We start from the raw sequence: 23,830 nt of genomic DNA, 5'->3' as shown, positions 1-23,830 counted from the left end.
GAGAAATGAAAACGTGGTAGAGAATAAAGAGAGAGAAAAGAGAGAGAGGGATGCAGGTAGAGGACGTGTGCTGTCCTTGTTGGCTTATATAATTGTTACCAGTTAATATTCTTCTCCCGTCATGCAGGTGGGAAAGGTTCAGAATTGGAAATATGTTTGCATGAGGCTGGCATGGCCAGTGGATGAGACCACCTGACCAGTGTGAAGATATAGGTGCTACTTTTTTCTTCCTGCAGATAACTTGTGTTGAAGGTGAGAAGGAGGAAATGTTTGATGTGGGCAGAAAAATTCTCACCCATAAACTGAAAGTGTAATTCATGGTTTCCTTTAAAGGAACCCAAAAAACCTCTGCACAAAAAACAACTGTAGCACAAGAATTAAAATAAAACCTGCAGTATTGACACAGAGTGCAGAATAAGAGTGGATATGCCAAACAGAATTGATGGCACTCTTGGAGTTAACATGAAGTGGTTTAAGCCAGAGGATTCCCTTCACATTGTCCCCTTTGTAATGCATTGGGCTCATGGCAAAACATTAGTAAAACCATCTGTCAACCTTTGCTATGTCTGTTTACAAACAACAATGACATGATCATATTCAAATGCTTCATCATGGGCATGATGGCATCATAAGAATTATGTCATCATTCTCCCAGCTATTACTGCTGTGTTACAACATGCACACTGCAGCTATTAGATCATTAGGTTTCACCCAGTGGAACATTGTGACATGCGGCACTGAAAGAGCAAAACATTCATGGCAAGGAAATCAACTCCAGCCCCAGCTGCGACCCCAAAACCAACCTCAATCCCATCACAACCCCAATCCAAGATCAAATCCAACCCCAATCCCAGTACAACCTAATTCCTAACCCCTGCTCCATGACAACATCAAACTCAGCCTTAACCTCAACTCCAATCCCAAACCCCAAATCCAATCCCGAACCCCAATCCCAACCCCACTCCAATCCCAAACACAACCCAAAAGGAGTAGAAGGCAAAAAGATAAAAGCAAAAAACTGCAGATGTTGAAAATCCAAAACAAAAATAAAAATACCTGGAAAATCTCAGCAGGTCTGTCAGCATCTGCGGAGAGGAACACAGTTAACGTGTCCAGTCCATATGACTCTTCAACAGAACTAAGTAAAAATAGAAAAGAGGTGAAAGAGGTTTAAACCAGCCTATATTTCACCTCTTTTCTATTTTTACTTAGTTCTGTTGAAGAGTCATACGGACTGGACACATTAACTGTGCTCCTCTCCGCAGATGCTGCCAGACCTGCTGAGTTTTTCCAGATATTTTTATTTTTGTTCTAAAAGAAGAAGCATTGGTTCTTACCTTGCTGGCCGTTCCCAGGTTTTCGGAATCTCTTGGTGAGTGCTTGTTTTGCTTTGCTTATTGGAAATCATTTCATCTTTTTCTAATTGTATAAAATCTGCAATTTAAGAAGCAACTGCAATTAAATACCCACTGAGCAATGTACCCTCTAACTTTTTTGGCCAATTTCTTTTAAGTGTGTGGCCCTTTAATATTTTTTTGCACAGCCCTGTGTGTGCGGTAACTTAAAGAGGCAAACTTGTGTGTGGCCTTAGAAAGAATTATTGTGCAACTGTGCAGCTTAGAGGGAATATTGCCACTGAGGCAAAGGAACTTTATTACAGATGCTTAATGTTAAATCTAGTAAAGAACATCAAATACAAATGAAACTCCAATGTTATCACCATCACATTGACCCAGATTTTACAGTTGAAATGACCATGAAACTGTCAGTGTTTATTGTCAATACAACTGACAACCATATTTTTAACGGTTCATAATTATTTCTGAACAATCTCTTTGGCCCTGAAAAACTACTTTTATATTTGTGGAATGTCAAATTTACCGATTATGATAAAAAAAATCCATAGGTTTTTAATATAAGTTTTTTTTAAAGTCTGTTTATCGTATTTCAGCATAGTCCCATGCTTATGTCCCAAACCTTATTTTGCTCTCTGCATTTTACTTCCTGGTTTTCTGTCTGTGAGAATTCATCAATTTGATTGGCTGCTTCACCTTCTTGATGATATCACAATTGAACTACAACAGAGCCCTATAGCTGTACCCAGAATAAAATCAATGCCAGGAAAGGTGAAATCCATATTAGGTCCTTTTGGGCAACTTTACTTAAAGTCCATGGTGAGATCCATCACTTTACTTCTGACTCCAATATTTGGGCCATTATGTATTGAAACTCCACCTTTAAAACATGCTGGTGGTGGCTCAGTGGGTAAAGGCACTGTCTTTGCATTACTGAGCGACGCAGATTATAAAGCTCTTGGGTTGTACTGTGTTAACATAACTCAGTTCGGTCGGCAGCAAGGGCAATACATTGTGCTCAGTGCTCTGAAATCATACAAAGTTTCAGCTCTGAGTTATCCAGTAACTCCTGCTGGAATGTGAATAAGAAGTGAGGACAGGATTGGGGGAAGTGAGGGGGTCTGTTGTGAAAACAACTTGCATTTTTTAGTGCCTTTAATATGGTATAACATTCTATGGTGCTTTACAATGGCAATTATCAGACAAAAATTGAAACTGAGCCAAAGGAGGCGATATTTAGATAAGTGACCAAAAGCTTGGCCTCAGATGTAGGTTTTAAGGAGCACGTTCAAATTAAGAGAGAGGAGTGGAGAAACAGAGGTTTAGAGTGGGAATTTCAGAGCTTCGGACATAGTCGACTGAAGGCGGAGCTACCAGTGGTGGGGAGAAGGAAATGGATTATACATCACATGCCAGGGTTCTTGGAGGCTTTCAACCCTCCATAAGCTAACACTCTAAACTTTTGTGTGGAGAATGGCCCCCTGGCTGAGGGACTCTGAGTGCCCACAGAACCCATACTCCAACAAAAATGTTCCTCTTATGACAGTGAATTACAGGAATGGGGCCTGGGGGGAAAAAAAAAACTCCACCAGACATTATTGTCAAATTGTTTGAGGTAAAAAGCTGGGCTCACGCTGATTGCACTGTGTTTTATCTTCCTGTTCTGATCATCCTGTAATCCCCCATCCCTTCAGGCTTTCCTGCCACACTGCTTTCCCCAGCATTGTTCCTTGGAGTTCAGTATGTTATTGTCCTTGCACCATTGATCGCACTTTTGCTGTGGATTTTATTGAAAACTGGGCTAAGACCATGCCCTTGGTTAGCATGCAAACTAATGACTGCAGTCTTGTCCTGTGTGGGGTCACCACAATTGACCTCAACTATTTGGTGTATGGATGAAAAAGTTACCAGCCAGCTTTATTGTTCCTACCCATTGTTCAGTGACCACAGAGAATAGTGGGGACAGGATCTGAGGCTAGACAATTGAACCTCTTCCTTTTACCAAATCCAGGCACATCTTCAGCATGCCTTCCCCCAACACAAAGGAGTATCCCTGATCCCTCAGCACAAGGGCCTGCTGGAACACAATGCTGCTGGCAGCCTCTGTGTTGCCTTTGTAAATATATACCAACACAATACATATAATATACAAAAATTACATAGTATTCACAACACAGAAACAGACCATTTAACTCAACAGACCCACGCCATAGTGTTTATGCTCCACATGATCCTCCTCCCACCCTACTTCATCTAACCTCATCAACATATTCTTCTATTCCTTTCTTCTGTGTTTATCTAACTTCCCCGTAAATACATCTATGCTATTCACCTCTCCTGCCTGTAGTAGCTCCACATCATAATGAGCTTAAAGACTACCATCTTTCCAGTGTAATCTCTTTATTGAACTGAATGGAAGATGGCTGCCTGCAGGAAGTCCTGCCTGGCAGAGATCACATGACTATGGCAAGCCTGGTAGGACATTTAGTATTCATTACATTTCAAGACACAAACATCCCCCTTTCTATAAGAAACAGACAACTTTGCATGCACTATCATATGTAACCGTGAGATACCCAAGTCACCCACTAAACACCACTGTCCTCATGCATTAACAAACTTCATTATTCTCATTAATCTCTACACATGCATTGCACACAGTCATTAAATCATGCAGGTCTCTTAATGGTATGCGTGCACGTTGTTATTGGCTGTTCATCTGGATAATGTTCCTTCTCTGCGGAGTGTCGTTCCCATAGCACTTGTTGCTGGCGTGGTAACTGTTGTTGTTCCATTTCCATTTTGGGAACCAGTGAACCTCTGGGAGTGATGGTCGTTCTGTACTTTGTGCAGCTGATGAGATCCCATCTTCCTGATGGGCCGCCTGCAGTGAAGGAACAGCTTCTCTAATCATTCATATATTCCAGCAGTTCCACCAGTATACTTGGTCGTTGACTTCCACCGCATATGATTGAGGTGACAACTGCTCTATGCATGTCCCACATTGCCATGTGCGCTGACTCCTGTTGAGAACATCGAAGGTTTGTACCGTGACAGGCTCTTCAATGCTCAACTCTGGTAATTCTTTGGCAGATTTGTCAGAATGAAATTTGGCTTTCTGACATTTCATCTTAATCTTTTCACTTATGCCTGTTACTACTTCTGGCTTCAGTAGTTTTTTTGCTATTGAAAGAGTAGTTTGGGTGCGTCGTGACATTAGCCTTTGGACTGGACTACTTTCCATGCCTTTTGTTGGTGTGTTTCTCCACTTGAGGATTGCCTTGAATACACCTGTGCTAGATTTGCTTGATTTCTCGATGATTCCTTTGGCAATTTTCACTGCCATCTCAGCCTTTTTATTTGACTGGGGATAGTGTTGAATTTCCCAATCCTTTGTGAAGGGGCTGAATTCTTCATTTTGAACTGAGGGCCATTGTCACTCATTGCAATGTCTGGAATGCTGTAATGAATGAAGTATGTTTTCAAGCATTCTACTATTTCTCCTGTTGCCGTTAAAGTCAGCTGGTTTAACTCCCAATAGTCAGAATAGTAGTCTATAATGACAGTTCCTGCTATGGTGAAGAGCTTCATCTATGGTTTGTCTGGGATGTCATACGTCAACAGCTCTCTAGCTTGTTTAGCTCGGAACTCATTACAAGCACCGCACTGACTGATGTGGTTTTTAATTTCATTGCTCATGTTTGGCTACAAGAGCACTTCTCTTACCTTCCTCAATTCCTTGATGACTTGCATGGATGCACTACAGCACATCTCCTCTCATCTCCTTAGGAATGATGACTCTATTTCCTTTGTACAAGATACCATCTTGGGGTGTCACTTCACCTCAGTATGCCCAATATGCTCGTGACCACAGGTGTGTCCTTGATGCTCTCAGGCCATCCTTTCATCACCACTTCTTGCAGCACTTGGAAAGTTGCATCTTGTTGGGTAATTCACTTGATCTGAGTAAGGCGCTTGTTTGTCAGATTCAATGTCTCCACTGAGTTGATGAATTGCAGAGCATGACGAGCTGCTGCCTCACATTGTGAAATCTTCCAGATTCATTCTGTTGTAGCATCCTCAACTTTCTTCATAGGAGTTGCTGCTCTCGACAGCAGGTCAGCGATGTATATCTGTTTTCCTTGCTTGTATGTCATGTCCAGATGATATCTTTGTAAACGTAGTAACATTCTATGCAGAATCTTTGGAGCAGATGGTAACGGTTTGTGAAAAATGCTTTGAAGTAGATTGTGGTCGGTCTCCACATTATGATGTCTCTCCCAAACAGGTATTGATCAAAATGCTCACAAGTAAAATCAATAGCCAGACACTCTTTCTCAATGCTTGAATTGTTCAGTTTACATTAATGCCCTGGATGCAAATTAGATTGGTTGTCCTTGCTGCATTAGAGTTGCTCTAAGATCTATCCAGCTGGTTTCACACTGCAAGGCGACTTCTTTATTGATGTCATAACATTTCAGCACTGACATTGGCGTCATTAGTTGTTTGATTTTAGTGAATGCTGCTGCTTGTTCTGTGCCTCTGCACGTCCTTGACAGTGAGCTGAGCAATGGTTCACACTCCGATGACAAATTAGGCAATGATTTTGCTAAACAGTTCACAAATCCAACAAATTGTTGCACTGCTTTCACATCTTCTGGTTGCTGTATCGCTGCTCCAGCTCTCACCTTGTCGGGGACTGGACGAAGACCTTTTGCTGTCAGTATGTGACCTATGTATCTGACTTCAGGCATCTTCAATTGCAATTTTTTTTCTTGTTCAGCATCAGGTTCATCTGGTGAGCTCTCTCTATTAAATCCTAATCATGGTCAGCTATGGCTTCTTGCATTATGTCTCCACTGCCATAGACTAGTAGGTCATCCACTATGGCTTCCACTCCAGGAAGATCACTGACGATCTCATGCTGTCTGTGTTGAAACTTTCTCAGAGCTGTGGAAATGCCAAACGGCATGCACAATCATCTGTATCTCCAAATGGCATCCAGGATGTAGGTAGAAAGCTGCTGCTTTCATCCAGCTTCACTTGCCAGTTACCATCCTTCACATCTAGGGCCATAAAGATCTTTGCCTTGGCAAGTTGTCACAAAATTCCTTCAATGGTTAGCATGGGCTAGTGAGATATTGTCAACTCCTTATTTAGATCCTTTGGGTCTAAGCATACTGTCTCAGCTTTCCAGGTTGTTCCACAGCTACCATGATGCTAATCCAGTTTGTAAGAGCTGTCGCTTTCTTGATTAATCCCTTCTTTTCCAGTTCTTCTATCTTGATTTTTAGGCATGACTTGAGGGAAGCTGGAACTCTTCTTGGCAGATGCTGAATTGGTCCTACACTCTCATCTACTTCGAGGTGATATTCTCCAGGTAGACATCCAAACCCTGTAAATACATCTTTCTACTCCTCTAGGATCTGTTCAGCAGTCAATGGTTTTGTGTGCAGCGACACAGTGTAAACCTCTGTTGACATGTTTAGGATTACCAGTCTAAGGTTTGACTTGCTTCAGCTGAGATGAGTGGCTGTTGCATACCTTCTATGACCTGGAACTCCAGGTCTGCATTCTTGCCATTGCATTGGGCTCTCAGGCTAATTTGTCCTCTCGGTATGAGTATTGTGCCATCACATAGCCTCAACCTCAATTTTGAGAGCTTCATTTTTGGATTGCCATGTGGAGCCTCTTAGGTCTGTGAAGGTTATGATATTTCATGACACACCAATGTCTAGCAAACACTTCATGTTCACTTGATGTTCTCCTTCTGTGGTCATCATTCTAATAGTCACAAACCATTTATCACCTATAGACTTGACGGAACCAATGTAAGGTGTATAGTGCTTCAGCAGACTCTTTCAGCTGATATCTATCCAGTGGCTATCTATATAGACTTGTTTTGCTTTTTTCTAGCCAAACATTTCTGTGCGAAATGCTTTAGCTTCTTGGAGTTAAAACACTGCTTTCCTCACGCTGGACAATCCTACTTTCCTTTATATGATGTCCTCCTCAGTATTTGCATTCTGCCCTTTGACTGTGATTGTTCTGCTCTTCTGGCCTGGAAGATCTCTCAGCATAATGTATCTCCTGGTCTGTTCTGCCATATATATGCTCCAGTGTAAATAACCTCCACATTTCTGCACATGTCTAGCGCTTTCTTGAGAGTAAGTTTCTCCTCTCTCAGTAGATTTGCTCTTACTGTACGATCTTTCATAAGATAAATCTATCTTTAATGAGATCATACTTTAGCTGCCCAAATTCACATGATTCTGTGAGCTGTGTTGCTGCAGTCACATACTGATTGATAGACTCTTTTTCATCTTGAGCCTTAATGCTGAACACATACCGTTCAGAAGTTATATTCACTTGGGGTTCAAAATGTGCCTTCAAGGCTTTCAAAATGTCTGCAGTCTTTTTTTTCTGTTCTTTGGTAGAAAATTTAGGGTAGAAAACAACTTGTTACAGTCTCTCCCCAGCAGTGTTAAAAGTGTTGCTTCTCGTATCAGCTCTGGCTTTTTAATTAAATCTGTTGCAATCTTGTAGTTTTGCCATTGCAAGTGAAAATATTACTAGTTCTGCTGCATATCTCCTTTCATTTTGACAGGAGCCAGGAGAGGAAAATTTACAGCCATTTTTGTTCCACCCAGTATTCTAATTGCAGCCTTCAGCTTGTGTTAACTTTTCCTTGCTGGGTGCTCTTTTTTTCCTTCAGCAGCTTTTAGCAGGTCGGAACATTTAAGTGTTCCTCTTTCAGTAGCTGTGACTTCTCTTCCATTTTTTTCAAAACTCAATCTCAGCTCCACTTCTAACACCATGTTACGAGCTCAAAGGCTAGTCTTTCTAATGTAATCTCTTTATCGAACTAAAATGGTTACCTGCAGGGAGTACCTTGTGACAGACGTGACTATGGCAAGCCTGGTAGGACACTTAGTAATGACTGCATTTCAAAACCCAAATACCCATTCTCGGCACCCTCTAAGTTGCCCCTGAATTCCACATTGGATTCATAAGTGACTACCTTATGTTTACTGCCCCAGGTTTTGGACTTGCCATAAGTGGAAAATTTTATTTACATCTATCCTATCAAGTCCTTCACAATTCTCTGGATAAAAAACAAAAGACTTGCTTTGTGTAGTGCTTTTAATGACAACTGGTTGTCTCAAAGTGCTTAAAAGTCAATGAAGTGTAGTCACTGTTGTAGGGAACATGGAAGCCAGTAGGTTCACAGCCAGCTCCCATAGATAGCAATGTGATCATGATTAATCGATCTGTTTTTTATGATGTTGATTGAGGGATAAATATTGACCAGGACACCCTGGATAACTCACTTGCTCGTCTTCAAAATAGTGTCATGGGATCTTTTGCATCCCCCTGAGCAGGCGATGGGGACTCAGTTCAGATCTCTGTCAGGTGATCCCTCATCCTTCTCTTTTCTAGAGAAAAGATCCCCAGCCTATTCAGCCTTTCCTGATAGTTATAACCTTTTGGCTCTGCTATAATCTTTGCAAATATATTTTGCCCCTTTGCCAGTGTCTCTAAATCCTTTTTGTAATATGGAGACTAGAACTGTGTACAGTACTCTAAATGAGGCTGAGTAAGAAACCATACATTTTTCCATGATTGTGTACCATCTCAATTCCACTTGCCCATATATGGGTAGACGTATGCACTGTGCGCTGCCAATTCCACCACAAAATCTCGGAAATGGCAAAGGTGAGTGGGGCGGCTCCTGGGGGGAGTTGTGGTTCCAAGTCCTGGCTCAAGCATAGGAAATAGCCACTCATGTAAACTTTCAGCACCTGTGACTCTCTGATACAGTTGCCATTCAGCAAGTTGTCCCCATGAGATTCAGGGGATCGGAACGTTGTTCAAGAGTTAATGGAAAGTGGAAGTGCAACTGGAAAAAATTGGCAGAGGCACCTGCCTAACTTGGCTGATTGACACTAGGGGGCACTGTGAGCTGCTCGAACCCCTGCCTCCCGCCCATTCGATTTACAGTAGAGAAGCAGACCATTTGGTCCACCTTGTCTGTGCCAGCTACAGCAGCTCCAAACTGCCCTTTAGCTTCCCCTCTTCAAACATTTATTCACTTTTCACTTGAGGCTCATTGGTTTCTGCCTCAACCGAAGCACTCCCTGTTTCACCAACTCTATGTAAAGAAGTTTCTAACCTCATTCCTCACTTTCATTGTGATAACATTTAATTGTTGGCCCTTTGGCCATGTTGTTCCTTTGCAATCCTCAACTGGAGTTAATCCCATTTCCCTGCCCTTTCCCTGTGTCTTTAAAAGGCTGTATGTGCATATATTGCACCAGGCATTGTGGGAGCTGCAGGGCTGAACAAAATGAAACCATAGGCCTCTCCATCTCAACGAAACATGAGAAAAGAAAAAGCTGAACATTACCGTAAGTCCTCTCCCGTTGTTTACGATCTGAAATGGTCAGCTTATATGATCCGCTGAAATTGCCTGTCTCCTCCCCGCGGTGCTCCAGTGGTACGTTGAACATTATCTCTTTAGAGTTGGCTTGCAGAGCAATGCAACCCTCACCTGGGCAGTGAAACACAGGGCAAATTCTCAGAGTTAAACATGATATGGCAAGACAGGGGAAACGTTTGCAGTTGAGGAGGAAAAAGGTGGGGAATTGGATTTAACTGGATAGCTCTTTCAATGAGCTAGCACAGGCACAATGGGCTGAATGGTCTCCTCCTGTGCGCCATTATTTTATGAATTTATGATTCTATAAGAATAGGACAGTGTGTACAAATAACATTAATAAGAAATATCATTCCTGATTATAACTATAGAATGATGTATCATGGAAGCAGGCCTTTCAGCCCATCAAGCCAGTGCCAGCTCTTTGAAAGAATTATCCAATTAGTCCTACTCCCCTGCTCTTTCCCAATAGCTCTGCAAGCTTTCTTTTTCAAGTATATACCTAAATGCCCTTTGAAAAATACTATTGGATCTGCTTTCACCATCCTTTCAGTCAGTGCGTTCTAGATGATAACAAATTGCTGTATATCACATGTTTCTCTTCACTCCTCTGGTTCCTTATTTAAATGTTGAATTTTTAAAGCATTGTGAATTTGCATAATGTTGTATAAATAAACTGCCAAAAGGTTGTTAAAATATTAATGGACTAGGTAGGGAAGCTTTTTGCTCTTCAAAGCCAGAAAACACCAAACAATTCATTAGTCTTTACAGAAATTGAGAACTGCCTCACATCCATTTACATTGGGAAGTGCCTGATCTGAGGTATTGTGGAAAGGCTCTCTCTCCTGTTTAAAGAGAGGGGGAGGTGAAGTTTTTGGACAGAAACAATGAGTGACAGTCAGGATCCGTTAGGCAGAAAGCTGAAAGGAGTAGCTTATTTTAGATTTAGATGTTTCGAATGGACATGCAGAAACAGCAGGATATGCCTCTGGGCTTTGCACAGATTGCAGGCTTTCCCAAGTCCAGGACCTCATTGTCTGCACACACATCTCCCTGCAGGCTCCTTCACATGACCCACTGCCTTCATGATTCACAGGTCTTCCACTTCATCAGCATGCAATTGATGTATGATCACTTGCAGCATTCTGTCAAGCGGCACTTGCTTAGTAATAAGCTGCTCACTGATGCCCAGTTTGGGTTCCACCAGCGCTACTCAGCTCCTGACATCATTACAGCCTTTGGTTCAAATATGGACAAAAGAGCTGAACTCCCAAGGTGACTACCCTTGACATCAAGTTCACATTTGACCGAGTGTGACATTAAGGAGCCCTAGCAAAACTGGAGTCAATGGGAATCAGGGGAAAAACTCTCCACTGGCTGGAATCATACCTAGCACAAAGGAAGATGGTTGTGGTTGTTGGAGGTCAGTCATCTCAGCTCCAGGACATCACTGCAGGAGTTCCTCAGGATAGTGTCCTAGGCCCAACCATCTTCAGCTGCTTCATCAATGACCTTCCTTCCATCATAAGGTCAGAAGTGGGGATATTCGCTGATGATTGCACAATATTCAGCACCATTCATGACTCCTCAGATACTGAAGCTGTCTATGTCCAAATGCAGCAAGACTGGATAATATCCAGGCTTGGGCTGACAAGTGGCAAGTAACATTCGCGCCACACAAGTGTCAGGCAATGACCGTCTCCAACAAGAGAGAATCCAACCATCGCCCCTTGATGTTCAATGGCATTACCATCACTGAATCCCCCACTATAAACATCCTGGGGGTTACCATTGATCAGAAACTGAACTGAACTAACATATATGTTAGATATAGCTCTTGTAACAAAAGGGATCAAAGGGTATGGGGACAAAGCAGGAGCAGGCTATTGAGTTGGATGATCAGCCATAATCATAATGAATGGCGGAGCAGGCTCGAAGGGCCAAATGGCCTACTCCTGCTCCTAGTTTCTATGTTTCTATATAAATACTGTGGCTACAAGAGCCAGGTCAGAGGCTAGGAATCCTGTGATGAGTAACTCACCTCCCGACTCCCCAAAGCTTGTCCACTATCTGCAAGGCACAAGTCAGGAATGTGATGGAATACTCCCCGCTTGCCTGGATGAGTGCAGCCCCTATAATATTGAAGAAGCTGGACATCATCCAGGACAAAGCAGCCCGCTTGACTGGCACCACATGCACAAACATTCACTCCCTCCACCACTGACGCACAGTAGCAGCAGTGTGTGCCATCTACAAGATGCACTGCAGGAATTCACTAAGGCTCCTTAGATAGCACCTTCCAAACTCATGACCACTACCACCCAGAAGGACGAAGGCAGCAGATAAATGGGAACAGCACCACCTGGAAGTTCCCCTACAAGTCACTCACCATCCTAATTTGGAAATATATCGGCCATTTCTTCATTGTCGCTGGATCAAAATCCTGGAACTCCCTTCCTAACAACACTGTGGGTGTACCTACACCACATGGGCTGCAGCTGTTCAAGAAGGCAGCTCACCACCACCTTCTCAAGAGCTATTAGGGATGAGTAATAAATGCTGGCCCAGCCAGCAAAGCCCACATCCCATGACTGAATTAAAAAAAACACTTGTATCTTGTACCAATGCTTCATACCTCAGCCCTACTCTTTATCCCCACACAGCAACAAGAGGCTGGCTGCTTGGTGATGAGGGCTATTCTTGATACAATTCCTCTCAGGAACCCAGATTCTGTGGTGGAACAGCACTATTTAGATCCATGACTTGAGGAGTGCCCCCACTGAGCAGGCCAACTTAAGCAATGTTTCCTCTGCTTAAATAGGTCTGGTAGCTTTTTGCAGTACAGCAGAGCAGAGTGCGCTGCATGATAATGGTTTACTGTTTAACATTGCCCTGCAATGGGAACAAAACATGCAGCCACCACTAGACGCAGACCTTCAGAAAGCTGAGGGAGACATACTGATGATAATAGTGGAAGATGAACAAGAGGTAGAAGCCCCACACTAGCCTGCAGCTCAGTGAAAAGTGTTTCAGCTAGAGTCAACCACTGCTCTGTTACAGTATGTCCAATATCTCTCCTATCGCTGCCACCCTCCTTGGGTCAAAATGCTGGAACTCCATATCTAACAGCACCATGTGGACTGCAGCAGCTCAAGAAGGCAGCCCACCATCATCTTCTCTTGGGCTTCAATGAAAGAGTTGAAGAAATAGAGGAAGATGCTTTGATGGGCCAAATTACCTCCATTGTCTTTAACTTTTCTTATGCTCTAGGTTATACCTCCTGTCTCCATCTGCTATTCTTGGAGTAGGAACTACAGCAGGAAGCTTCTCTGGTTAGCTGTGCACAGGATCTGTCCAGATACCCATGTGTATTCATGCTTACCATAGGATTCGTAGCTGTCAGTAGACTTGACGCAGATGAGGATGTGTTGGTCCAGTAAATACTCTGGGTCGGAGATAATGGGTATCAACTGTGACAGGGAAAGAGAGAGATGGTGAGTTATATCTGATTAAAGGGCAGACCCAGGACACCAGTAGCACTGATAGCTTCAGCAAGATATGTTTCACAGTCATTCTATTCCACATATTCAAAGGCACTGATTCCTACTGAGAATGAATTCTGGGAGCACTGGTTGTCCTCTGGTATCTCTCAATTGTGAGCCAATAGCTTTTAGGCCCTACTGCTACAGTCTGGTCAAAATTGCCCCTCATCAAAGCCAAGCCTCAAGTCTCAAACCTAGGGTCAAACAGTTCACAAGGCTCACTTACAAACTAGTGTTACTGCGTCATCAACAAGGCCACTCAACCATCATGATTTTGCTGCTGCAAGCAATTCATCAGAGTTATCCTTTCTAATCTAATTTTCTTGTCATGTCTCAATGAATAATACAAGATTCTGAAGGGGTTTGATATGGTAGACAGTGAGAGGTTGTTTCCCCTGGCAGGGGGATTTAGAACATGGGGCCACAGCTTCAGGTTAAAAGGGTGATCATTTAGGACTGAGATGAGGTGAGCCAATAGCTTTTAGGCCCTACTGGAAAGGTTCTTTCTCCTGGCTAAAGAGAGAGGGAAGTGAAGTTTTTAGACAGAAACACTGAGTGACAGTCAGGATCCATTAAGCAGAAAGCTGAGAGGAGTAGTTTATTTCAGATTTAGAAGTTTCGAATGGACATGCAGAAACAGAAGGATTTGCCTCTGGGTTTTGCACAGATTGCGGGCTTTTCCAAGTCCAGGACCTCAATAACTTCCAGTTTTGGAGTGATATCCTTCCATCCCCGGTATCATTTTACTGACATAAGGCTGCACTGTTTTCCACGGCTCCAATATCCTTTCTATAATGGCCTATCCAAAGTACTTTATCCAATGTCAAACAGATCTGTAAACTCAATGACCCTATAAATACAAAACCCGGATCTGTGTACCTACACCACCTGATTTATGTGTTATACTGCTGGTTCTCTCTGCTCTTCTGTTCCTTTGAGAATTTTACCAATTAGGTCATGTTCTTTTTCCAAATAAAATTACACCCATGTTTCTCTTAATTAAGCTGTATCCACCACCAACTCACCCACTCTGTTCTCGTTCTTCTTGCAGACTTCCAAGCTCTTTGTAACAACTTGATGTGCTTCCTACTTTGGTATCATCAGCAATTTTTTCTATTCTTCAGTCGATGCCTGAGTGTCTCAATCACTTAGTCCCAATACAAATCACTACCTGAGTAACATCCATTTACTTTCTGTGTTCTATCCTTTGGCCTTCCTTCCATCCATTCTTTATCTTTAACAACATGGTCCTCAATCTTCACAAGTCTCTTTTGGAGCATTCTACAAATGTGTTTTGTATAGATATTTATATAGAGATGCCACTCAAGTATCAACAATCTTTGGGTGATGCATTTTCAATTTTCACTGCCCTGACTCTCTGTCAGTTCTTAGGGATAACACTTTCTTTGACTGCAGTGAAATCTTTCCCCTTTCAATTACAGTGAGGACAAACTAAGAGATTCATTAATCACAGCATTTATTGGCGAAGAGGCCTAGGTTGTAATTGACTTCCTGTTCATTCAGCAAGGTAAGGATTATTCACTGTGTAACTGTACAGAGCTCCTGTTATTCAGCAGGGTAAGGGTTAAGAACATAAGAACATAAGATATAGGAACAGGAGTAGACCATTCAGCCCCTCGAGCCTGTTCCGCCATTCAATAAGATCACAGCTGGTCTTCTTGCATTTCAATTTCCACATTCCCATCTAACCCTGAGAATCTTTGATTCCCTTGGCTAACAAGAATCTATTTACCTCTGCCTTAAAAATATTCAATGACCCTGCCTCCGCCTTCTGAGGCAGAGAATTCCATAGTTGCACAACCTTCCAAGAGAAAAAAAATTCTCCTCATCTCTGTTCTAAAAGGGTGACACCTAATTCTAAAACAGTGCCCCCTAGTTCTGGATTCACCCACAAGAAACATCCTTGCCACATTCACCTTGTCAAGGCCATTCAGGATCTTGCATATTTCAATCACCCCTCACTCTTCTAAACGCAACTGGAAACAAGTCCAGTTTGTCCAACTTCTCCTCATAAGACAACCCACCCATTCCAGGTATCAATCCAGTAAACCTCCTTTGAATCACCTCCAATGCATTTACATCCTTCCTTAAATAAGGAGACCAAAACTGCACACAGTATTCGAGGTGCAGTCTCACCAAAACCCTGTATAACTGAAGCATAACATCCTCACTTTTACGTATGATCCCTCTTGTAATAAAGGATAGCATTCCATTAGCCTTCTTAATTACTTGCTGTACCTGCATACTAACTTTTATGACTCAAGTACTAGAATACCTAGATCCCTCTGCACCTCAGAATTATGCAGCTGTTCTCCATTTAAATAATACTGCTTTTTTGTTCTTCCTGCCAAAAGGAACAACTTCTCATTTTCCAACATTAAACTCCATCTGCCACTTTTTCCCACTCACTCAACCTAACTATATCCATCCGCAACCTCCTCATGTCCTCTTCACAACATACTTTCCTACCTATCTTTGTGTCACGTGCAAATTTAGCTACCATGTCTTCACTCCCCTCATCTAAGTCATTGATGTAAATCCTAAAAATTTGAGGCCGCAATACAGACCCCTGTGAGACTCCACTCGTCACATGCTGCCAATCAGAAAAAGATCCAAAGACTCTCTGCTTTCTGCCAGCCAGCCAATCTTCTATCCATGCTAATATATTATCCACTACACCATCCGCTTTTATTTTCCGTAATAATCTTTGATGTGGCACCTTATCAAATGCCTTCTGGAAATCCAAGTACAGTACGTCTACAGGCTCCCCTTTATCCACTGTGCATGTTACTCCTTCAAAAAACTCCAATAAATTGGTTAAACATGATTTTCCTTTCACAAAACCATGCTGACTCTTTCCCTTTGCCTTGAGCTCTTCTAAGTTCCCAGCTAAAACCTCCTTAACAATCGATTCTAATAACTTTTCCATGACAGACGCCAAGATAACTGGCCTAAAGTTTCCAGTTTTCTGCCTCCCTCCCTTCTTGAATATAAGGGTTATATTTGCTACTTTCCTATCTGATGGAACCTTTCTAGAATCTAGCGAATTCTGGAAAATTAACACCAGCACATCAACTACCTTATTAGCCTCCTCTTTTAAAACCCTAGGATGTAATCCATTCGGACCCAGAGACTTGGGTCCATCACCTTGCTCAATACTGTTTCCCTAGTGATTTCAATTTCACCAAGTTCCTTTCTCCCGTTCACCTCCTGATTTGCAGCTATTACTGGAATATTTTTTGTATCTTCTATAGTGTACATAGAAGCAAAATAATTGTTCATTTCTTCTGCCATTTCCTTATTATCTACTATTAACTCCCCACTGTCACTCTCTAGAGAACCAACATTCACTTTACCTTTTCTTTTCCTTTTTAATTACCTGTAGAAACTCTTGCTATCCGTTTTTACATTTCTAGCTAGCTTCCTCTCATACTCTAATTTCTTTCTCCTGATTAACCTTTCAGTCATTCTCTGCTGTTCTTTATATTCTGCCCAATCATCTGTCCTGCCACTCATCATTGTGGAGTTGTATGTTTTTTCCTTAAGTTTGATGCTTTCCTTAACATCTCTAGTTAACCACGGATGATGGATCCTCCCCTTAGAATTTTTGTTTATAGGAGGAATGTACTTATTCTGAATACTTTGAATTATCCCCTTAAATGTCTGCCACTGCTTCTCTATTGGTCTATCCTCTAGTCTAGTTTCCCTGTTCACTTCAGCTAGCTCAGCTTTCATCCCAACATAGTTGCTCTTATTTAAGTTTAAGATAGTAGTCTTAGACCTACTCTTCTTCCTTTCAAACTGGATGTAAAACTCAATCATATTGTGGTTGCTGCTACCTAGGGGTGCCTTTGTTTTGAGGTCATTAATTAATCCTGCCACGTTACACAATACCAAGATAAAAACAAAAAAAACTGCAGATGCTGGAAATCCAAAACAAAAATAGAATTACCTAGTAATTCCAGGTAATTCTGTTTTTGTTTTACACAATACCAAGTCTAATATAACCTGCTCTCTGATTGGTTCCAGAACATGTTCTACTCACTGTGTTATGCTCACATATTCCAGAATATGTGTTACTCAAATGTGTTACACTCACTGTGTAACTGTACAAAGCTCATGTTCATTCAGCAGGGTAAGGGTTACTCACTATGTTTTATGTCTTAGTAAACTCGAATTGCACACCTTCATGCACACTTGTTAGTTGATGCTTGCTATCAATAATGGAGAGAGACTGATATAAGAACAAACTGTGATTGTTTATTGCAACAGAGGACAGAGCTCAAAATCCTTGCATGCACCCACAACCACCTCCAGCTCTAGACTTACAGTTAATCAGTAGACCGTGCTGTACAATGATTGGTCACTACTGTCACATGGTTAGTCCACTTGCATTCTCTTAAAGGCACATGGTACTCCACTTTACCACACTGTGTAACTGTACAGAACTCCTGTTCATTCAGCAGGGTAAGGATTACTCACTATGTAACTGTGTAGAGCTTCTGTTCATTCAGCAGGGTAAGGATTACTCACTGTGTAACTGTACAGAGCTTCTGTTCATTCAGAATGGTAAGGATTACTCACTATGTAACTGTACAGAGCTCCTGTTCATTCAGCAGGGTAAGGATTACTCACTGTGTAACTGTACAGAGCTCCTGTTCACTCAGCAGGGTAAGGATTACTCACTGTGTAACTGTACAGAGCTCCTGTTCATTCAGCAGGGTAAGGATTACTCACTGTGTAACTGTACAGAGCTCCTGTTCATTCAGCAGGGTAAGGATTATTCATTGTGTAACTGTACAGAGCTCCTGTTCATTCAGCAGGGTAAGGATTATTCACTGTGTAACTGTACAGAGCTCCTGTTCACTCAGCAGGGTAAGGATTACTCACTGTGTAACTGTACAGAGCTCCTGTTCACTCAGCAGGGTAAGGATTACTCACTGTGTAACTGTACAAAGCTCCTGTTCACTCAGCACGGTAAGGATTATTCATTGTTTAACTGTACAGAGCTCCTGTTCATTCAGCAGGGTAAGAATTATTCATTGTGTAACTGTACAGAGCTCCTGTTCACTCAGCAGGGTAAGGATTATTCACTTTATAACTGTACAGAGTTCAGCAGGGTAAGGGTTAGTTTCTTATAAAAATACAAAGTAGGATTACTGTTTATAATTATTACAACTGCACTGACCAGCAGCTTCTTCAAACAAATGAACTATTTCTTAAGAAATATGGAACACTGAAAACCTAAACCCACCTTATGACAACGAGAAATTAGACAACCAGAAAGTCTAGGTTACCTCAGGGGGACTGCTCCATACAACAGTCAGGTTCTCATCTCTGGACTCCTGGTTCTCACCTTCAGCACTCTTCACAACGTCTAGAGGGAGCACAAGATTTGTATAGATTCCTGCTCAAATCAGAGTCAAGCATATGCAAACAACTAGAAGCTTCAATAACCAGGCTCCTCAGGCTCAATAACTCCATCGAGTATAGACCCAGAGTCCTCAAACGTTATCAAACATCTTTGATAAGGGGCCACACAAAAGATTAATACACAAGGTAAAATCACACAAGAATTAGGGGTAATAAAGTAACTTGGATAGAGGATTGGCTAACCAACAGAAAGCAGAAAGTCAGGATAAATGGTTCTTTTTCTGGATGGCAAGCTGTAACTAGTGGGGTGCCACAGGGTTCGGTCCTTGGGCCCCAACTAGTTACAATCTATATTCATGATTGGATTCAGGGGTAGAAGGTACTATAGCTAAATTTGCAGATGACACCAAAATAGGTGGGAAAGTAAGTTGCAATGAAGAAATAAGAAATTTACAAATGGATATGGACAGGTTAGGTGAATGGGCCAAAATTTGTCAGGTGGAGTTTAATGTGGATCAGTGTGTGGTTATCCATTTTGGTCAGAAGAATAAAAAGGCGACTTATTATTTAAATGGAGAGAAACTTCAGAATGCTTCAGTGCAGAAGGATCTGGGTGTCCTCGTGCATGAATCGCTGAAAGCTAGTATGCAGGTACAGCAGGAAATAGGGAAGGCAAATAGAATTTTGGCTATAATTGCTAAAGGAATAGACTATAACAATAGGGAAGTGTTGTTGCAACTGTATAAGGCATTGGTGAGACTGCACCTGGAGTACTGTGCACAGTTGTGGTCCCCTTACTTGAGGAAGGATGTAGTTGCATTGGAGGTGGTTCAGAGGAGGTTCACTAGATTGACTCCAGAGATGTGGGGCTTGTCTTATGAGGAGAGATTGAGCAGTTTGGGCCTATGCTCGCTGGAGTTTGGAGGGATGAGAGGAGATCTAATTGAAGTATAAAAGATGCTAAAGGGGATAGACAAAGTGGAGGTGGAGCAGAAGTTTCCCATTGTGGGGCATTCTGGAATGGGAGGCCATAGTTTTAGGCGAAGGGGTGGTAGATTTGGATCAGAGATGAGGAGGAATTACTTTTCTCAAGGGGTCATGAATCTGTGGAATTCACTGCCTCAGAGTGCAGTGGATGCCAGGACACTGAGTGAATTTAGGGAGGAGATGGACAGATTTTAAATTGGCAGTGGGTTAGAAGGTTGTGGGGGGAGGGCGAGAGATTGGAGTTGAGGCCGAAATTAGATCAGCCATGATCGTAATGAATGGTGGAGCAAACTCGAGGGGCAGAACTCCTGCTCCTAGTTCTTATGTTCTTATGTAAAACTTGGAAGCATTGTGAACTGTAAGGAAGGTAGAAATTCTAAAGGACGTAGACAAGTTGGTGGATTGGACAGGCAGGAGGCAGATAGGTTCAATGAGGATAAATGTGTAATGATTCATTTTGGTGAGAAGAGCATGGAGAGGCAATATAAAATAAAGGGTATAACTTTAAAGGGGGTGCAGGAACAGAGGAACACTGGGTGTATATGTGCACAAGTCATTAAAGATGGAAGGACAGGTTAACAAAGCATACAGTATCCTAGGCTTTATTAATAAGGGATAGAGTATAAGAGCAAGGAGATTATGTTGAACTTGTATAGGACACTAATTCGGCCTCAGCTGGTATATTGAACTCCAGTTCTGGAGCTTAGGAAGGATGTTAAGGCTTTGGAGAGAGTGCGGAAAAGGTTCACGAGAATGGTTCAAGGGATGAGGTATTTCAGTAATGAAGATAGATTGGAGAAGTTAGGACTGTTTTGCTTGGAGAATGGAAGGCTGAGAGAAGATTTGATAGAGGTGTTCAAAATCATGAGGGGTCTGGACAGAGTAGATAGGGAGAAACTGTCCCCATTGGTGGAAGGATCGAGAACAAGAGGGCACAGGTTTAAAGAAATCAGTAAAAGAAGCAAAAGCGACAGGAGAAAAAGCTTTTTCACGCAGCGAGTGGTCAGGTTCTGGAATACATTGCCTGAGAGTGTGGTGGAGACAGAGTCAATCAAGTGGTTAGGGTCTGGGACGTACTGTTTGAGAGTGTGGTGGAGACAGGGTCAATCGAGTGGTTAGGGTCTGGAATGCACTGCCTGAGAGTGTGATGGAGGCAGGGTCAATCGAGTAGTTAGGATCTGGAATATACTGCCTGAGAGTGTGGTGGAGACATGGTCAATCGAGTGGTTAGGGTCTGGAATGCACTGTCTGAGAGTGTGGTGGAGGCAGGATCAATCGAGTGGTTAGGGTCTGGAATACGCTGCCTGAGAGTGTGGTGGAGACAGGGTAAATCGAGTGGTTAGGGTCTGGAATACGCTGCCTGAGAGTGTGGTGGAGGCAGGTTCAATCGAGTGGTTATGGTCTGGAATGCACTGTCTGAGAGTGTGGTGGAGGCAGAGTCAATCGAGTGGTTAGGATCTGGAATGCACTGTCTGAGAGTGTGGTGGAGACAGGGTCAATCGAGTGGTTAAGATCTGGAATGCACTGCCTGAGAGTGTGGTGGAGACAGGGTCAATCGAGTGGTTAGGGTCTGGAATGCACTGTCTGAGAGTGTGGTGGAGACAGAGTCAATCGAGTGGTTAGGATCTGGAACGCACTGCCTGAGAGTGTGGTGGAGACAGGGTCAATCAAGTGGTTAGGGTCCAGAATAAGCTGCCTGAGAGTGTGGTGGAGGCAGGTCCAATCAAGTGGTTAGGCTCTGGAATGCACTGTCTGAGGGTGTGGTGGAGACAGGGTCAATCGAGTGGTTAGCGTCTGGAATGTACTGTCTGAGAGTGTAGCGGAGGCAGGGTCAATCAAGTGGTTAGGATCTGGAATGTACTGCCTGAGAGTGTGGTGGAGACAGGGTCAATCGAGTGGTTAGGATCTGGAATGAGCTGTCTGAGAGTGTGGTGGAGGCAGGGTCAATCGAGTGGTTAGGATCTGGAATGCGCTGTCTGAGAGTGTGGTGGAGGCAGGTTCAATCGAAGTATTCAAAAGACACTAGACTGTTACTTGAAAAGGAACAATGCAGAGGGTTAGGGGGAGAAGACAGGAGAAGAGCACTAGGTGAATTGTTCATTCAGAGAGCTAGTGCAGGCACGATGGGCTGAATGGCCTCTTTCTGCACTATATTAATTCTGTGCTTCTGAACTGCTATTGACAGACTACACTCAGTCGAATCAGCTAATGATAGCACAGGAGGAGGCCATTCAGGCCATTACATATGTACCAGTGCTAGATCATCAACTGGAACTATCTGACAGGAAGGCAGACAGACAGAGGGACAGAGGGGTCAGGAGACAGAGGAGCCAGGGGACAGATAGGGGGGGGTCGGGTAACAGACAGATAGAGGGGCCGGGAGACAGTCAGAGGAGCTGGGAGACAGGCAGAGGGGCTAGGAGACAGACTGAAGGGTCGGGTGACAAACAGACAGAGGGGCCAGGAGACAGGCAGATAGAATTGCCAGGAGACAGACTGACAGAGGGGCCGTGAGACAGATGGACAAGGGGCCGGGAGACAGACTGACAGATGGGCCGGGAGACAAACATCAAAGGAGATGGGAGACGGGCAGGGAGACAGACAGGAACACGGAGATAAACAGTGATTCTCACAAAGTGAGTGTCAGTTCTGAGGAAAGATTAATAACATTACATTTGTTTTCTTGAAGAGTTCAGTTGATTGAAATTTTCAAAATTATCTTCTTGTGGCAAGTAAGCAAGCACATGCACTGACACACACATTGACACCGACACACACACACTGACACCAACACACACAAAAACACACACCAACACCAACACACACACACACACACACACACACACACACACACACACACACAAACACACACACACAGGAAATGGGACAGTGCATGGTTGAATGAGGGGCAATGATAAGTGGGTATCCTTACTTTCTAAGCAGCTGGAGTGGAATTCAATGAAAAACTTTGTCTTGGATTTGGTCTTCAACTTGGCTTCACACTTGATGAAATTGATTGTGCCTGGAGAAGCAGCATTGTTGGGGTCTGAGGAGTAAAGGCAAAGGGTAAGCACATTCGCAGATAGTAATGTCGACATCATTCCATTTTATTTCATTTCTAGTTAGAGCTCTAAACACCACTGTCCTTCTTCCCTGGCGGTTTTCAGTTTTCCTTCCTGGATTAACTAAGCAGTCATGGAAACCATTTTATATTCCCTTTCCCAACCCGCTTCCCTTGTCTCCTGGTAACTCTGAATCTTGAAAGGAACACAGGTTTAACAGGCATTGGCTGCCTTGTGGTACCTCATCCATTTAGCTATACCTCATGTGAAAATCTATTTAGTGTGTTCCCTCTCCTCTCTGCCTGGCAGAAACAAAATAGGGGAGGAGGGGCAGTTAAAATGAGGGCAACCACTTAACCCCTTGACCTCAATGCCTTACCCTATTAGTTAGAGGCCTGAGCAGAAGAGCAGTGATCTCTTCCTTGTCAGACTAGACCAGCTGGGAGCTGAATTGTTGATGGGAGAGGCCCAGGGAGACAGGTAATAACATTTCACTTTAGATTTCCTTGTAGGCATACAAGAAAAACTTGGGCCTCTCTTGTCCTGGATCTCTCCAACAATCTCACCCAGAGCACCCCCTACTCACTGGCCATCTATCTTGGTCCCCAACTGTGGCCTCTTGCTTCTGAATACCCTTGCGGCCACTCCTCGCGGGCACCTGGTGGTGGATCTGGCCAGGTTTGGTCAGGATAGCAAGAGAAGTTATGGTAATGAGGCTTAACCATTAAGATCTGCCCTGAGCTTGTGATCGCTTGAGAGGCACTAGAATGAGCAGCTCTGACCAGCTCTGCCGCTCCCATATCACAATGCACAGGTGTTTGGCTGAGAGCTACATCCTGCAGGCATCTCCCAATTTGATTGAAACTTTACTCCAGAATCCCTCTATGTGCCTGAAAGAGTAAATGAGAAGATTTTGTGGCTACTGACCAGTTTTAGACACAAACTGCGTTGACACCCCCACCTCGAAGGTTGCAAACACCGGTGAATGGTCGCTGGTGACAACATCAGTGGTACAGCCTGTAATTGAACATTTAGACATCGGTTACTGCAAAC

General features: G+C 43.1%; 1 protein-coding gene across 3 annotated transcripts in view; it reads right to left on the bottom strand.

Annotated features, from left to right (window-relative positions):
* Window positions 1-23,830, bottom strand: part of inpp5d (inositol polyphosphate-5-phosphatase D) — a 163,206-nt gene that overhangs the window by 38,920 nt on the left and 100,456 nt on the right. For all 3 annotated transcript variants that reach the window (XM_041182271.1, XM_041182278.1, XM_041182286.1), the window contains exons 19-24: window positions 23,705-23,794; window positions 22,648-22,761; window positions 18,653-18,732; window positions 13,175-13,262; window positions 9,763-9,906; window positions 1,338-1,434 (exon numbers count right to left, since the gene is read on the bottom strand). In XM_041182271.1, coding sequence (XP_041038205.1) covers window positions 1,338-1,434; window positions 9,763-9,906; window positions 13,175-13,262; window positions 18,653-18,732; window positions 22,648-22,761; window positions 23,705-23,794 — 613 coding nt within the window. The remainder of the gene's footprint in view (window positions 1-1,337; window positions 1,435-9,762; window positions 9,907-13,174; window positions 13,263-18,652; window positions 18,733-22,647; window positions 22,762-23,704; window positions 23,795-23,830) is intronic.

The sequence above is a fragment of the Carcharodon carcharias genome, chromosome 2 (genome assembly GCF_017639515.1).
Source record: "Carcharodon carcharias isolate sCarCar2 chromosome 2, sCarCar2.pri, whole genome shotgun sequence".
NCBI lineage: Eukaryota > Metazoa > Chordata > Chondrichthyes > Lamniformes > Lamnidae > Carcharodon > Carcharodon carcharias.
The sequence above is the reverse complement of the archived record's forward strand: the minus strand, read 5'-3'. Positions and strand labels throughout refer to the sequence as shown.